The sequence below is a fragment of the Salvelinus sp. IW2-2015 genome, linkage group LG20, assembly GCF_002910315.2.
Source record: "Salvelinus sp. IW2-2015 linkage group LG20, ASM291031v2, whole genome shotgun sequence".
Classification (NCBI taxonomy): domain Eukaryota; kingdom Metazoa; phylum Chordata; class Actinopteri; order Salmoniformes; family Salmonidae; genus Salvelinus; species Salvelinus sp. IW2-2015.
The window spans coordinates 24,762,625-24,778,475 of NC_036860.1; the positions used below are offsets into that span (position 1 = coordinate 24,762,625).

At 43.2% G+C, this 15,851-nt stretch overlaps 1 protein-coding gene across 1 annotated transcript in view; it reads left to right on the plus strand.

Moving 5' to 3' along the window:
* LOC111981560 (PDZ and LIM domain protein 4) overlaps positions 1 to 15,851 on the plus strand; it is a 90,141-nt gene that overhangs the window by 34,762 nt on the left and 39,528 nt on the right. The window contains exon 3 of the mRNA XM_024012880.2: positions 15,464 to 15,551. Within this exon, the coding sequence (XP_023868648.1) occupies positions 15,464 to 15,551 (88 nt within the window). The remainder of the gene's footprint in view (positions 1 to 15,463; positions 15,552 to 15,851) is intronic.

The window sequence follows — 15,851 nt, forward strand, 5'->3', positions numbered from 1 at the left end:
TAGCATCTACTCGCCAATGTCCAGTCTCTTGACAATAAGGTTGATGAAATCCGAGCACGGGTAGCATTCCAGAGAGACATCAGGGATTGCAACGTGCTCTGCTTCACGGAAACATGGCTAACTCAAGGGACGCTAACGGAGTCGGTGCAGCCAGCTGGTTTCTTCATGCATCGCGCCGACAGATGTGTGTGTAAGGTAGTAGTGTGGAATTGTTAGGTTAGATTACTGTTGGTTATTACTGCATTGTCGGAACTAGAAGCACAAGCATTTCGCTACACTCGCATTAACATCTGCTAACCATGTGTATGTGACTAATAAAATTTGATTTGATTTGATTTGATTTGCACCACTCGGGAGCCCAAATATGTGGCTGCTTCAGGTTGTGTATTTATGGTATTTTATGTATGGTCTTGAAATCAACTCTAATTCCAATGTTAGTCCGTTATAGTTTGTTAAATGGCTTAAAGAAATGAAATAATAAAATCTAGATCTATTCCATTTTTGCTAAATAGGTTAACTTGAACCCATTTGCAGTCCACTTTGTTCTAAGTAATTGCATGGCTTCAATAGCATTCACACTGATATATGGGGCTAGGCCTACTGTTAATTGCATTATGGCTGAGCATGGACATGCCAAACATTGTCAATAAGCAAGGTTAAATTAATTATTGATAAGGCCTAAAAAGAGAATTCTAATCAAATTCTATTCAAAACGAAATAACTACTTGTTTTAAATAGGCTAGACCCTCTGTAGTGCCTTGCGGTCTGAGGTCGAGCAATTGCCGTACCAGGCAGTGATGTAACCAGTCAGGATGCTCTCGATGTTGTAGCTGTAGAACCTTTTGAGGATCTCAGGACCCATGCCAAATCTTTTTAGTTTCCTGAGGGGGAATAGGCTTTGTCGTGCCCTCTTAATGACTGTGTTTGGACCATTCTAGTTTGTTGGTGATGTGGACACCAAGGAACTTGAAGCTCTCAACCTGCTCCACTACAGCCCCGTCGATGAGAATGGGCGCGTGCTCGGTGCTCCTTTTCCTGTAGTCCACAATCATCTCCTTAGTCTTGGTTACGTTGAAGGATAGGTTGTTATTCTGGCACCACCCGGGCAGTTCTCTGACCTCCTCCCTATAGGCTGTCTTGTCGGTGATCAGGCCTACCACTGTTGTGTAGTCTGCAAACTTAATGATGGTGTTGGAGTCGTGCCTGGCCATGCAGTTGTGGGTGAACAGGGAGTACAGGAGGACACTGAGCACACACCCCTGGGTGGCTCCAGTGTTGAGGATCAGCGTGGCAGATGTGTTGCTACCTACCCTCACCACCTGGGGGCGGCCCGTCAGGAAGTCCAGGATCCAGTTGCAGAGGGAGGTGTTTAGTCCCAGGATCCTTAGCTTAGTGATGAGCATTGAGGGTACTATGGTGTTGAACGCTGAGCTGTAGTCAATGAATAGAATACAACTAATGCCGGTTTTACTGAGGCTGATACCGTGCAGGTGTTTGTACACATGCATATACATACACTCTCATTCAAATAAACACATACAAGAACACACATACATGTAATATTGCCAGACATGCACACAAACATATACAGTTGGCATTGTTATGATTTTAGTTCTCCTTGATATCCTTTTAAATGTATTATTTATGATTTTCTTGCATTTTTGTTTGCTGTTTTCTTCTGTCTTTTCCTTTTTTCTCTTTAGTTCATTATCTTGGTTGTTGGTGCATTGGGGGGTTCTTGGGGGTGGGGAATGGAATTAATTGTAATTTTTAATTTCTTCTTGGGGGGGGGGACTGCGGGAGGGGTCGCGAATGGTTGAGGGACAGCTATTGGGGAACTGTGGGGGGGGATCTTGAAGGGTTCGGGTTCACGTTTTTTGGCGTGGTGGTAGATCGGTCAGCGTGCCCTTGAGCAGGACATTGACCCTGGATGCTTCTGTGTGTCGCTCTGAATGGGAATCTGTTGGATGACTGGTATGATGTAGGCTTCACTGCAAGTATATTGTATGTTTCGAATATTCAATAAAAAAAATTAAAAAATAAAACACGATCATCCCGGAAGCCCTAGCCTTTCAAAGCACTTCATGGCTACTGACGTGAGTGCTACGGGGCAGTAGTCATTTAGGCAGGTTACCTTCACTTTCTTGGGCACAGGGACTATGGTGGTCTGTTTGAAACATGTAGGTATTACAGACTTGGTCAGGGAGTGGTTGAAAATGTCAGTGTAGACACTTGGCAGTTGGTCCGCCCATGCTCTGAATACATGTCATGGTAATCCGTCTGGCCCTGCGGCCTTGTGAATGTTGACATGTTTAAAGGTCTTACTCACATCTGCTACGGAGAGTGTGATCACACAGTCGTCCGGAACAGCTGGTGCTCTCATGCATGCTTCAGCGTTGCTTGCCTTGAAGCGATCATAAAAGGCATTTAGCTTGTCTGGTAGGCTCGCGTCACTGGGCAGCTCGCGGCTGGATTTCCCTTTGTAGTCCGTAATAGTCTGCAAGCCCTGCCACATCCGACGAGCATCCGAGCCGGTGTCGTAGGATTCAATCTTGGTCCTATATTGATGCTTTGCCTGTTTGATGCTTCGTCTGAGGGCAAGGCACAATTTCTTATAAGCATCCGGATTAGTGTACCACTCCTTGAAAGCGGCAGCTCTAGCTTTTAGCTCGTTGCGGATGTTGCCTGTAATCCATGGCTTCTGATTGGGATATGTACGTACGGTCACTGTGGGGATGACGTCGTCAATGCACTGATTTGATGAAGCCGGTGACTGAGGTGGTATACTCTTCAATGCCATTGGATGAATCCCGGAACATATTCCAGTCTGTGCTAGCAAAACAGTCCTGTAGCATCCGCATCATCTGACCACTTCCGTATTGAGTGAGTGACTTGTACTTCCTGCTTCAGCTTTTGCTTGTAAGCAGGAATCAGGGGGACAGAATTATGGTCAGATTTGCCAAATGGAGGGCGAGGGAGAGCTTTGTATTTGTCTCTGTGTGTGGAGTAATGGTGGTCTTTTTTTTCTTTGGTTGCACATGTGACATGCTGGTAGAAATGAGGTAAAACTCATTTAAGTTCGCCTGCATTAAAGTCCCCGGCTAGTATGAGCCCCGCTTCTGGATGAGCATTTTATTGTTTGCTTATGGCCTTATACAGCTCGTTCAGTGAAGTTTTATTGCCAGCATCGGTTTGTGGTGGTAAATAGACGGCTACGAATCATATAGATGAAAACTCTCTTGGTAGATAGTGTGGTCTACAGCTTGCACCCCAATCTCCGCCCCCTGTATTTCCATATTTTATTTTACAGGGATTTCAGCCTGGTCTCGGGGAAGCAGTAAGTTCTTCGCGTCAGACTCATTAAAGAAAAAATCATCGGCCAGTTCGAGGTGGAGTAATCGCTGTTCTGATATCCAGAAGCTCTTTTTGGTCATAAGAGACGGTAGCAGCAATATTATGTACAAAATAAGTTACAAACAATGCGAAAAACAAACAAAGTAGCACAGTTGGTTAAGAATCCATAAAACGGCAGCCATCCCCTCCGGCGCCATTATTCACTGGGACCAAGCTTCCTGCCATCCAGGACCTATACACTAGGCTGTGTCTGTTCCGAGCCCCTACCTATTTTTCAGGTATCTGTGACCAACAGATTCATATTTGTATTCCCAGTCATGTGAAATCCATAGATTAGGGCCTAATGAATTTATTTCAATTGAGTAATTTACTTATATGAACTGTAACTCAGTAAAATCTTTGAAATTGTTGCATGTTGTGTTTATATACACTATATTACCAAAAGTATGTGGATACCTGCTTGTCGAACGTCTCATTCCAAAATCATGGGCATTAATATGGAGTTGGTCCCCCCTTTGCTGCTATAACAGCCTCCACTCTTCTGGGAAGGCTTTTCACTAGATGTTGGAACATTACTGCCGGGCTTCCATTCAGCCACAAGAGCATTATTAAGGTTTGGCACTGGTGTTGGGCGATTAGAGGTCTAAGGCACTGCATCACAGTGCTAGAGGTTTCACTACAGACCCTGGTTCGATTCCAGGCTGTATCACAACCAGCCGTGATTGTGAGTCCTATAGGGCGGCGCACAAATGGCCCAGCATCGTCCGGGTTAGGGTTTGGCCGGTGTAGGCCATCATTGTATTTAGGAATTTGATCTTAACTGACTAGCCTAGTTAAAAAAAGGTTAAATAGAATAAAATACATTTAAAAAAATGTACCTGGCTCGCAGTCGGCGTTCCAATTCATCCCAAAGGTGTTCGACGGGGTTAAGGTCAGGGCTCTGTGCAGGCCAGTCAAGTTCTTCCACACCGATCTCAACAAACCATTTCTGTATGGACCTTGTTTGGTGCACATGGGTATTGTCATGCTGAAACAGGATTGGGCCTTCCCCGAACTGTTGTCACAAAGTTGGAAGCACAGAATCGTCTAGAATGTCATTGTATGCTGTAGCGTTAAGATTTCTCTTCACTGGAACTAAAGGGCCTAGCCCGAACCATGAAAAACAGACCCAGACCATTATTCCTTCTCCACCAAACCTTAGTTGGCCCTATGCATTCGGGCACGCAGAGTTCTTTTGGCATCCGCCAAACTCAGATTTGTCCATTATACTGCCAGTGTTTCCTATGGAGATTGCATGGATGTGTGCTCTGTTTTATACACCTGTCAGCAATGGGTGTGGCTGAAATAGCCAAATCCACTAATTTGAAGGGGTGTCCACATAGTTTTGTAAATATAGTGTATAATGCTCTTTTCAATCACTCGTGGAAGCCAGTCAAAGTGATCAATTCTCTACTCCAACAGAGCACCCTTGCATCACATTCAGTAAGGCATACACATTGTGGCAGAGCATGGACTCCTAAATGGACAGTTAGATTGATATTGTATATTCAGCAGCTTATGTTGGGTGAAATGGCTTTTTCCACTGCTTACAGCAATGCATAATTCTTAGTTCAGGAACATTGGGGATGAGTCTTTGGTATTGGAGAGGACAGGAGCATTATGATGTAATGCAACACAGCAAATTCTCTATTTCAATGGAAATCGTCAGTCTAAACAGCCAGTTGCCATTTAGAAGGGATAACTCAGAAATGGGGATGAAGCAGAGTGGAAGATTAGTATTTTTCTCAGCTTTCCAATAGACGTTTTGAAATTCCCAGATGAGAAGAGTAACCTACTGCGGTTTGGAATAGGTTTGGGATGACAACAGATCCAGGATGAAAATGTCCTCTATCCTTCTAGGGTAGTGAAGTGAACATTAGACCCAGAATGAAACTAATCGTCAGCCTGGAGCAGACTTTGCACATGCAATGGAAAGGAAAGGAGAATCAGCCTGATTTCCACATCCATGGGTAACCTGATCCATCAGATGAGCAGGAGACATGGAGTTGTGTTTGAGCTCAACGTTTTATCCTGTCAGAAGAAACTTTCCGTTTTTGTGTAGAATCCAGAATGTGCTTTCCCTCAATGCTCCGGCCTCTCTGTGAAGCGGTCCGTAAATCAGAACGAGCGTTAAGTGGTACAGTATATCCACATAGGAGTAGGACATTTATTTAAGGATACACGAGGTTGAGTGTAGTGCAATCTCGAGTGGGAACTGAAAGGTCCACTGCTGTAGAAAGCCACAACACAGGGTAAGCGATGTCGAGTTTACATAAATGTACTTTCGTGCTTTTAACCGGATCTTGACTGATCTTTAATCATAACCTGCATTAAAAAAAATGTATCTTTATTTTATTAGCCTCTACCTCATGAAATTCATGCACTTTTCAATCAGTCATGAGCAAATGATTAGGGAACCCATAACTGTAGATTAGAGATGAAAGTTAATGCTTTTTTCGCATTCTTTACTATTCTCCACGGCGTAATGAGAACATTTGAAATTCAGGTCACATGACGGCATGGTGAACACAGCAGCAGCCCCGGTATTTCCTGGTATGTGACCTTTTTCACTACACCGTTGGGTAATTGCTGTTGGCCTGGGCTGCTGAATCCAGGGAGTGTGTGTTGCGCAGATGAGCATGTACCCTTTGCTCCAACCCCAGAGGAAATGAGCTGCTAGCATACACGTGCAGTTAGTTTCAGTGAGAGGTATGAGGGAGGTAGCAAGGGAGTGAGGGAGCAAGAGAATCCACTTGGGCGTAAGAATGTTATTTTACGGCCCAGATTTTCACTGTGTGTGTGGATGGAAATTCAATTACATAGATTGCATGCATCATGTAGCTTAGCTTTGGATTTCTCTCCTAGGCCAAGAGGATATAGGGCACTTCAAGTCCTTCACTTTATGTCATGTAAAAAAATATATATATTTTAACTGCATGTAACCTCAGTCAGTTGGAAGACGGAAGGGAAATTCCATTCACACTTACAGTAAGCACAAGGGAGGGGAGATTTTGCGTGTCTCAATATGGATAAAGCTGCTTTGATTGATTTCTTGACAACAGGAATGTTGTGCTCTATGTAAAATGACTTGGGTAATGGTTACTGGAGAGTATTGAACTAGTGCAACCAAAATGAAGTTTTATTTTTGTTTGGAAGGACCAGAAGAGGCAGGGGCCAAGTTGACTTACCCAGAAAATAATATTTTTGAGAACAACAGACCAAGCCCTCATTAAAAGTCTCAGCTATAAAGGACTCAAACTGTCAGGCTGCTGAGGCCTGTAATTTTCTGGTGCTGCCATTGGATAAATACTGTATATAAGCCTACAGGTCTGCTTGTGAACCCAAATGACATTGGTTGCAGCGGAGCTTGAGGCACTTATGTACAAGAATGTCTTACTTATGCCACTGAATTCATTACTTTCATGACCTTATTTTTTTTAAATACTTTTTTCATAACCCGTTTTTAAAGCAACTATGAGCCCTTGGTAGCTGACCAGAGAGCCTCATGAAAGCAAGAGTCAAACAAATAAATGTTCAAAAAACCTGGGCTTGGAAGAGCAAGCTGCCTCTGAATCAAGAAATAGTGTCAATAATGCATTTGTCACACAGCAGTTGGAAGGAGAGAGGAGGAGGAAGAGAGCAACAGGCCAGCTTTAGTAGAGCTTGACACTGAGTCACCACTTCAACCCATCCAACTTTGCTGCTCCATTTCCAGTCCCTGACAGGTTCCCTCGGGACTGCGCTGTGAGGTACAATGGCTCTGCTAGTTCCGCATTTATAGCAGCCTGATCGAAAGGTTGTTTCTCAACAGGCCCTGCTCCAAGTTCACTGTGGTGTCAGCGGACAGAAACCCGGCAGGCCAGGGTCTTATTGAAACATGTCAAGTTTCCCTTAGCTGGCCTGTATATCTTCTGCCTATTGAGTCTCAATGAAGACATGGACCAGCTGTGGCGAATCTCACCTCCCAACCCCTGAGTCTTCCCTCCTCTCCCCCTCCTCCTCTCTGATCCCTCCTCTTTCCCTTGAAGTAAGCAGTGGTGGTTACAAAGAGCTGCGAGACCGACAACGGTTATTCGTTTCCACGAGTGGTCAGAGCCTGTGGAAAGAGCCCTGCTGGGCTGGCAGGTTCAACATAGAGAAGTAATGAGACCTGAGGAAGGAGAGCGAGTACGGAGAGAGTGAGACCGAGGGAGAGTTGTTATTTAATACCCCTAATGCCGCTAATTATTTGTTATTCTTATCTCTTACTTTTTTGGTGGTATTTTTTTTAAACTGCATTGTTGGTTAAGGACTTGTAAGTAAGCATTTTACTGTAAGGTCTACCTACACCTGTTGTATTCAGTGCATGTGACAAATAAGATTTGATTTGATTTTGAGAGAGAAACAGAGAGACAAAGATAGCCTGGTGGATGTGCCTCTGTTTTCCTGGTCTGACTGTCTGGACAGTGAGTCAGAGCTGAGGAATTATGAATGGGACAGGGATTGTCAATATAGTACTCCTACTAGGAAAGAGAAAATAAACAGCCAAAGATAGGGAAAATCCCTCCCCTGTCCTCCACTTCTGTTGTGGTCGTAAATGGCACATCAAGGGAGCCGGTGGAGTCGGGAGGGGAGACTACAGCTCTGCTGCGGTCATTGATCTTGTCATCTCACAGACCAATAATCTACTAAGTGACCCCCAGGTCTGGTGAGAAGACCCCATACGGTGTGGTTTTAAAAACCACTTTGTCTCCGAGACCAGAGACTACATTTGATCTCGTCTCATGTTACACCAATAACGAAGTAGCAGCTTGATGGTTTTGATTTATAACAGTGCGTTATTAAAAAACTGGTTTCAGTTAGGGATCAAGAGGAGTTGAGACGCATTTGATAGCAACAGGAAGGCCTCAATCTGGCAAGAGGTAATGCTGTTGATCAGCGTCTTGTTCTGAGGGTAGTTTCTCCCCTTTAGTCAATGCAGCATGAAATCCCTGCACAGCCAAAATAAACCATCCACATCCACCGCCTCAACCAAATCAGGAAATTAAAAAACCCAGCAGAGTCAGACAGCGGAAAATCTGACCGATGGGAAGGTTTGTCGAAACTCATAATGATACCCTGACACTGGGCCATTTCATTTCAGAGACTTCTATCGTCTTCATTTGACAGCGATATGCACGCACTCATTTATGAGCAAGGGGAGTAGGAGAAGGATATTCAATTTGACGTGAAAATAAAAGCGTGCTCATTGACCAGTTGTCTCTTGGCACTGGAGGCCAGCGAGGAGAGAGTGAAAGGCCGTTGGTCTGCACGGCTCTGATCACTCGCAGACCGTCTTCACTAATCCCTCACACACTGACTCAATATTGGCGGGACACGCTAAACTGGATCACCAAAAACAATATGCTCCATTGTGCCTGTCCTATTGGTGCGTATCACAATGTCTGCTGCCTACTCCGTCAGTCTATCTGCCTCTCTCAAAGTTTCCACTCATAAATCTACACTACATGACCAGAAGTATGTGGACACCTGCTCATCATTCAGCACTCCAGAGAACTTGTTTCCACTGCTTCGGAGTCCAATAGTGGTGAGCTTTACACCACTCCAGCAGACGCTTGGAATTGCGCATGGTGATCTTAGGCTTGTGTGCGGCTGCTCAGCCATGGAAACCCACTTCATGAATCTCCCGACGAACAGGTATTGTGCTGACCTTGCATCCAGAGGCAGTTTGGAACTTGGTACTGAGTGTTGCAAACGAGGACAGATGATTTTTACGCGCTTCAGCACTCGGCGGTCCTGTTCTGTGAGCGTGTGTCACCTACCACTTCGTAGTTGAGCCCTTGTTTTCCCTTAGATTTTTCCACTTCACAATAACCGCACTTACAGTTGACCGGGGCAGCTCTAGCTAGGATGCCATGATTTGTTGGAAAGGTGGAATCCTATGACGGTGCCACGTTGAAAGTCGCTGAGCTCTTAAGGCCATTCTACTGCCAATGTTTGTCTATGGAGATTGCATGGCTGTGTGCTCAATTATATACACCTGTTAGCCACGGGTGTGGCTGAAATAGCCGGGTCCACTTATTTGAAGGGTCCATATACTTTTGTATATATAGTGTATGTTCTCCTTGACATGTTCTATGGTTCCTTGTATTATAGCGAATGTAATATGCCACCAATTGGCTTGCTCAATAGAGCTTTCGTATTATGTATCCAAGGAAACAAACATCCTGGGATATAAAGTGTTGTATCCTTGGAAAAGAGGGAGGGTTGGATGGATGTCCTAGGCATAGATCGTCCCACGCTGTCTGCTTCTCATCCATCAAACACTTACCCATAAAGCAGCCCTGATACGAACACCTCTGTGATCATTTCCGAGGCATTGCCTCACCCGCCACAGCCATGCCAGCTGAATCCGGAGTGACCTCATCCTTCAGTTTTGAAGTTTCCACTAGTGGAGAACTCAGAGGCCTCATTGTTGTCTCCTGCTCCAGAGGCCTGCCTGCGTTCACGTACGTAGGTGAGACTACTGACCAGGTGAAGAATGAGTGGAGGGGAAACACGTCTTTGTTCCTCTACACACGCACATTGCACTCTGCTGCCTCGCTGGGGCCATTGTGATGTCATGGCATTGCCCTTTTGCGGTTGGCCCATATACTGTAACAGCAAATGGTCTAGCAACGGGACCCCCCCGACATGATTCAGGAATTCCAAAAAGCATTACAAACTCCTCCCTCAGAAGTCTGTTTTTCTATGTGAAGGCGATAGTCATTTACTTCCCCCTTCCCAACGGTGTGCCATTAAACAAGCTATATAATGCCATTTCATTTGTATTCCATGTTTTTATTACCCTATGGTTTTATAGGAAGTTCTAAATCTTGCTGAAGCAATTTTCTCTCCATGTCTGGGGTGTGGAGCGCAGGCCATAAATTAACACAGGAAAAACAATACAGTATAAGAATGGCAAAATATTTTGTATTTACAGTACATGGATGGGCCCAGCCAGGATAGGCAAAATACTTTGTGATAAATGAAAGACAATGGGGTTTATTGTACAAAGTCACCTGACACAGAGAGCACACAATACTTTTTTGACCCCTTACCATCCTGTTGTTTCTGTTCCCTCGGATGGCTGTCTCAGCATGGTGAACTAAACTAATAACAAGGAATACTGTGGGATTACGCTACAAATATCTGTGCCTGTATTCATGTTAGACACAGTACAGGAGGTTGGGGACTATAATAGTTGGGGACTGTTGCACTATTGTAAAGTGGTTGTTCCACTGGATATCATAAGGTGAATGCACCAACTTGTAAGTCGCTCTGGATAAGAGCGTCTGCTAAATGACTTAAATGTTAAATGTATAAGATTCTATCTGCATTTTAGTCAAAATTGAGTTATTGTCATAGTCTTGTTCTGTTCAGTGTTATCTACCTTCAGTGCCTTCAGAAAGTATTCACACCCCTTGCCTTATTCCAGATTTTGTTGTTTCAGCATGAATTTAAAATAGATTAAATTGCCATTTTTTTGGTCACTGGCCTACACACAATACCTCATAATGTCAAAGTGGAATAATGTTTTTAGAAATGTTCAAAAATTATTTAAAAATGAAAATCTAAATGTCTTGAGTCAATAAGTATTCAACCTCTTTGTTATGGTAAGCCTAAATAAGTTCAGGAGTAAAAATGTGCTTAACAAGTCACATTATTGTAAGGTTCTGTATTTATTTTCTTAGTCAACCTTGTGTTCTGTTTTTTTGCGTTCTTGAACGTAGCCCTGTCTTTCATTTTTGTTCATTGATATCACCTGTGTTAGTTACTCACCTGGAAAAATAAACACCTGCATGTGAATCTACACCTTTTTCTCTGAGTATTCATTACAATTCTAAGTTGCAGGGACTCACTCAGTGTGAATTTATGGTTTTTAACATAATTTTTTGAATGACTACCTCATCTCTGTACCCCATTTAAATTATCTGTAAGGTCCCTCAGTCTAAGTGAATTTCTAACACAAAGACCCTGGGAGGTTTTCCGATGCCTCACAAACAAGGGCACCTATTGGTAAAAAGCAGACATTGAATATCCCTTTGAGCATGGTGAAGTTATTAATCACACTTCGGATGGTGTCTCAATACACCCAGTCACTACAAAGATACAAGCGTTCTTCCTAACACAGTTGCCGGAAAGGAAGGAAACCACTCAGGGATTTCACCATGAGGCCAATGGTGACTTAAACAGAGTTTAATGGCTGTGACAGGACTGAGGATGGTTCAACATTGTAGTTACTCCACAATACTAGCCTAAATGACAGAGAAAGGAACCCTGTACATAAATATTCCAAAACATATATCCTGTTTACAACAAGGCACTAAGGTAAAACTGCAAAAAATGTAGCAAATAAATTCACTATGTCCTGAATACAAAGCGTTATGTTTGGGGCCAACACATCACTGAGTACCACTCTTCATATTTTCATGTTATGGGTATGCTTGTCATCAGCAAGGACTATGGAGATTTTTAGGATAAAAATAAATGTAATAGAGCTAAGCACAGGCAAATTCAGAGTAGAACCTGGTCTGCTTTCCAGCAGACACTGGGAGATTGTCCACTTTTCAGCTGGACAATAACCTAAAACACAAGGCCAAATATACACTGGCGTTGGTTACCAAGATGACATTAAATGTTCCAGAGTGGCCTATTTACAGTTTTGAATTAAATCGGCTTAATCTATGGCAAGACTTGAATGGCTGTCTAGCAATAATGAACTAGACAGCTTGAATTTGTGAAAATATTGTACAATCCTGGTGTGGAAATCTCAAACTTAACCAGAAAGACTCGGGTGACCCAAAGATGACTCGGGTGTAAATAATTATGTATATGAGATACTTCATTTTCAATAAAAATATTAAACATATTTTAACTTTGTCATTATGGGTTATTGTGTGTAGATGGATGCGAAACATATATTTAATCACTTTTGAAATCACGCTGTAACATTTGGAATAAGGGGGGTATGAATACTTTCTGAAGGCACTGTAGTACTCTAAATCCCTGAATTTATGTTAAAAAGAATGCAAGATAAAAATAGCTGACACCATTCAAACCAATGAGGGTTTTGGAACTTTAAAGCCAATTATCTCATTTTAGAATTATTGTTTTGCAGATAGAACCTTATAGTCCCAAGCTCTCGAGTATCTATAGTCAAGTTTCATGCTTGACGAAAGACCGGCGTACAACCATCACTGTCTATGAATTCTATTTTATTTTATTTTTTATTTCACCTTTATTTAACCAGGTAGGCTAGTTGAGAACAAGTTCTCATTTACAACTGTGACCTGGCCAAGATAAAGCAAAGCAATAAATAGGCCATAGTGGCGAAATTATTACAGTATGGCAAATTAAACACTGGGGTGATAGATGTGCAGAAGATGAGTGTGCAAGTAGTGGTATTGGGGTGCAAAGGAGCAAATAAATAAAATAAATAATATGGTGTTGAGGTAGTTGGATGGGCTATTTACAGATTGGCTATGTACAGGTGCAGTGATCTGTGAGCTGCTCTGACAGCTGGTGCTTAAAGCTAGTGAGGGAGATATGAGTCTCCAGCTTCAGTGATTTTTGCAGTTGGCTCCAGTCATTGGCAGCAGAGAACTGGAAGGAAATGCGGCCGAAAGAGATTGGCTTTGGGGGTGACCAGTGAAATATACCTGCTGGAGCATGTGCTGCGGGTGGGCACTGCTATGGTGATAAGATGGGGCTTTACCTAGCAACGACTTAGATGACCTGGAGCCAGTGGGTTTGGCGACGGATATGAACCGAGGGCCAGCCAACGAGAGCATACATATAGCAGTTGTGGGTAGTATATGGGGCTTTGGTGACAAAACGGATGGCACTGTGATGGACGGCATCCAATTTGCTGAGGAGAGTGTTGGAGGCTATTTTGTAAATGACATCGCCAAAGTCAAGGATCGGTAGGATGGTCAGTTTTACTTGGGTGTGTTTGGCAGCATGAGTGACGGATGCTTTGTTGCGAAATAGGAAGCCGATTCTGGATTTAATTTTGGATTGGAGATGCTTAATGTGAGTCTGGAAGGAGAGTTTACAGTCTAACCAGACACCTAGGTATTTGTAGTTGTCCACATATTCTAAGTCAGAACTGTCCAGAGTAGTGATGCGGGCAGGTGCGGGCAGCGATCGGTTGAAGAGCATGCGTTTAGTTTTGCTTGCATTTAAAAGCAGTTGGAGGCCACGGAAGGAGAGTTGTATGACATTGTAGCTCGTCTGGAGGTTAGTTAACACATTGTCCAAAGAAGGGCCAGAAGTATACAGAATCCACCTCTGCGTAGAGGTGGATCAGAGAATCACCAGCAGCAAGAGCGACATCTTTGATATATACAGAGAAAAAGGTTGGCCCGAAGATTGAACCATGTGGCACCCCCATAGACTGCCAGAGGTCCGGACAACACAACATGCCCTTCGATTTGACACACTGAACTCTGTCAGAGAAGTAGTTGGTGAACCAGGCGAGGCAGTCATTTGAGAAACCAAGGCTTTTGAGTCTACCAATAAGAATGTGGTGGTTGACAGTGTCGAAAGCCTTGGCCAGGTCGATGAATACAGCTGCACAGTATTGTCTCTTATCTATGGCGGTTATCATATCGATTAGGACCTTGAGTGTGGCTGAGGTGCACCCATGACCAGCTCGGAAACCAGATTGCATAGCAGAGAAGGTACGGTGGGATTTGAAATGGTTGGTGATTTGTTTGTTAACTTGGCTTTAGACCTTAGAAAGGCAGGGTAGGATAGATATAGGTCTGTAGCAGTTTGGGTCTAGAGTATCTCCCCCTTTGAAGAGGGGGATGACCGCGGCAGCTTTCCAATCTTTGGGGATCTCAGACGATACGAAACAGGTTGAGCATGCTAGTAATAGGGGTTGCAACAATTTCTGCGGTTAATTTTAGAAAGAGAGGGTCCAGATTGTGGCCCGGCTGATTTGTAATGGTCCAGATTTTGCAGCACTTTCAGAACATCAGCTATCAGGATTTGGGTGAAGGATAAATGTGGGAGGCTTGGGCAAGTTCTAGTGACCCCTCAACCGCAGGGCGGTTGACAGGGGTAGGGTGTAGCCAGGTGGAAAGCATGGCCAGCCGTAGAAAAATCCTTATCGAAATTCTCAATTATCGCAGATTTATCGGTGGTGACAGTGTTTCCTAGCCTCAGTGCAGTGGGCAGCTGGGAGGAGGTGTTCTTATTCTCCATTGACTTTAGTGTCCCAGAACTTTTTGGAGTTAGTGCTACAGGATGCAAATTTCTGTTTTAAAAAGCTAACCTTTGCTTTCCTAACTGCCTGTGTGTATTGGTTCCTAACTTCCCTGAAAAGTTACATATCGCGGGGGCTATTCGATGCTAATGCAGTACGCCACAGGATGTTTTGCAAGGTAAAGATTGGTGTGCACAGATAATATTTTTGACTGTCTAGGCTTGGTTCAGTCCTAAAGTATGTAATCACAGACCATTATATTGAGTGGTACTGAAGTGAATAAAAAAGGTATCATGAGAAAGTTTTGCCAAGGGTTGTGAGTTCATGCCATAGTTTTCCTGTTGATGTGCAGTAAAGATGACTTTATCTCTAAAATGTATTGGAATGTGGTCATACTCAGCTGCCAGTGTTACGCCTGCTAAACAAAAACACATGCTGAGAAGAAACCTGACACTTGATACTGTGTAAAATGAAGAAGTGAAGCTTATTTTGGAGCACAGTGAAATATTTCATCCCCGGACCATATCCCGGTAATATTTAGCAGTGGTTAGTGATATTTAATACGAAAGTTCAAGTCATCATCTTTTTTCGCTTACTTAACTGTATTATGGTGTATGTGTCATGAGTTTAGTCCATTTTCATTCCACTCTAGCATAATCATATCCAGTAATAACAGAATTTAATCGCATCTTCTTAGTGACTGCTGTGAGCAAATAACCTGTGAACACAAATTGATAGGAGCAGATATGACGGCTTTAAAAGCCCCTTAGTATTTTATAGATACAGAGTCCTTGTTTATCTAACCCTAGCCTCTCTTTCCTGGGTATTGTCTTTCAGGTCAGGAGACAAAGTCTGGTCTCCAAATGTTATTGAAGATGGCAAGACAAGTCCATACATGGCCACATTGGAGACTGAGTCACCACAGGTATGAGCTGCACTTGTTTACATGCAAATAAGAGCCATAGATACGATTATATACACTGAACCAAAATATAAATGCAACAATTTCAAAGATTTTACTGAGTTACAGTTCATATAAGGAACTCACTCAATTGAAATAAATTCATTAGGCCCTAATCTATGGATTTCACATGACTGGGAATATAGATATTGATCTGTTGGTCACAAGATACCTTTAAAAAAGGTAGATGGATGGATCACAAGTCAGTATCTGGTGTTACCACTATTTGCCTCATGTAGCGCGACACATCTCATTCGCATAGAG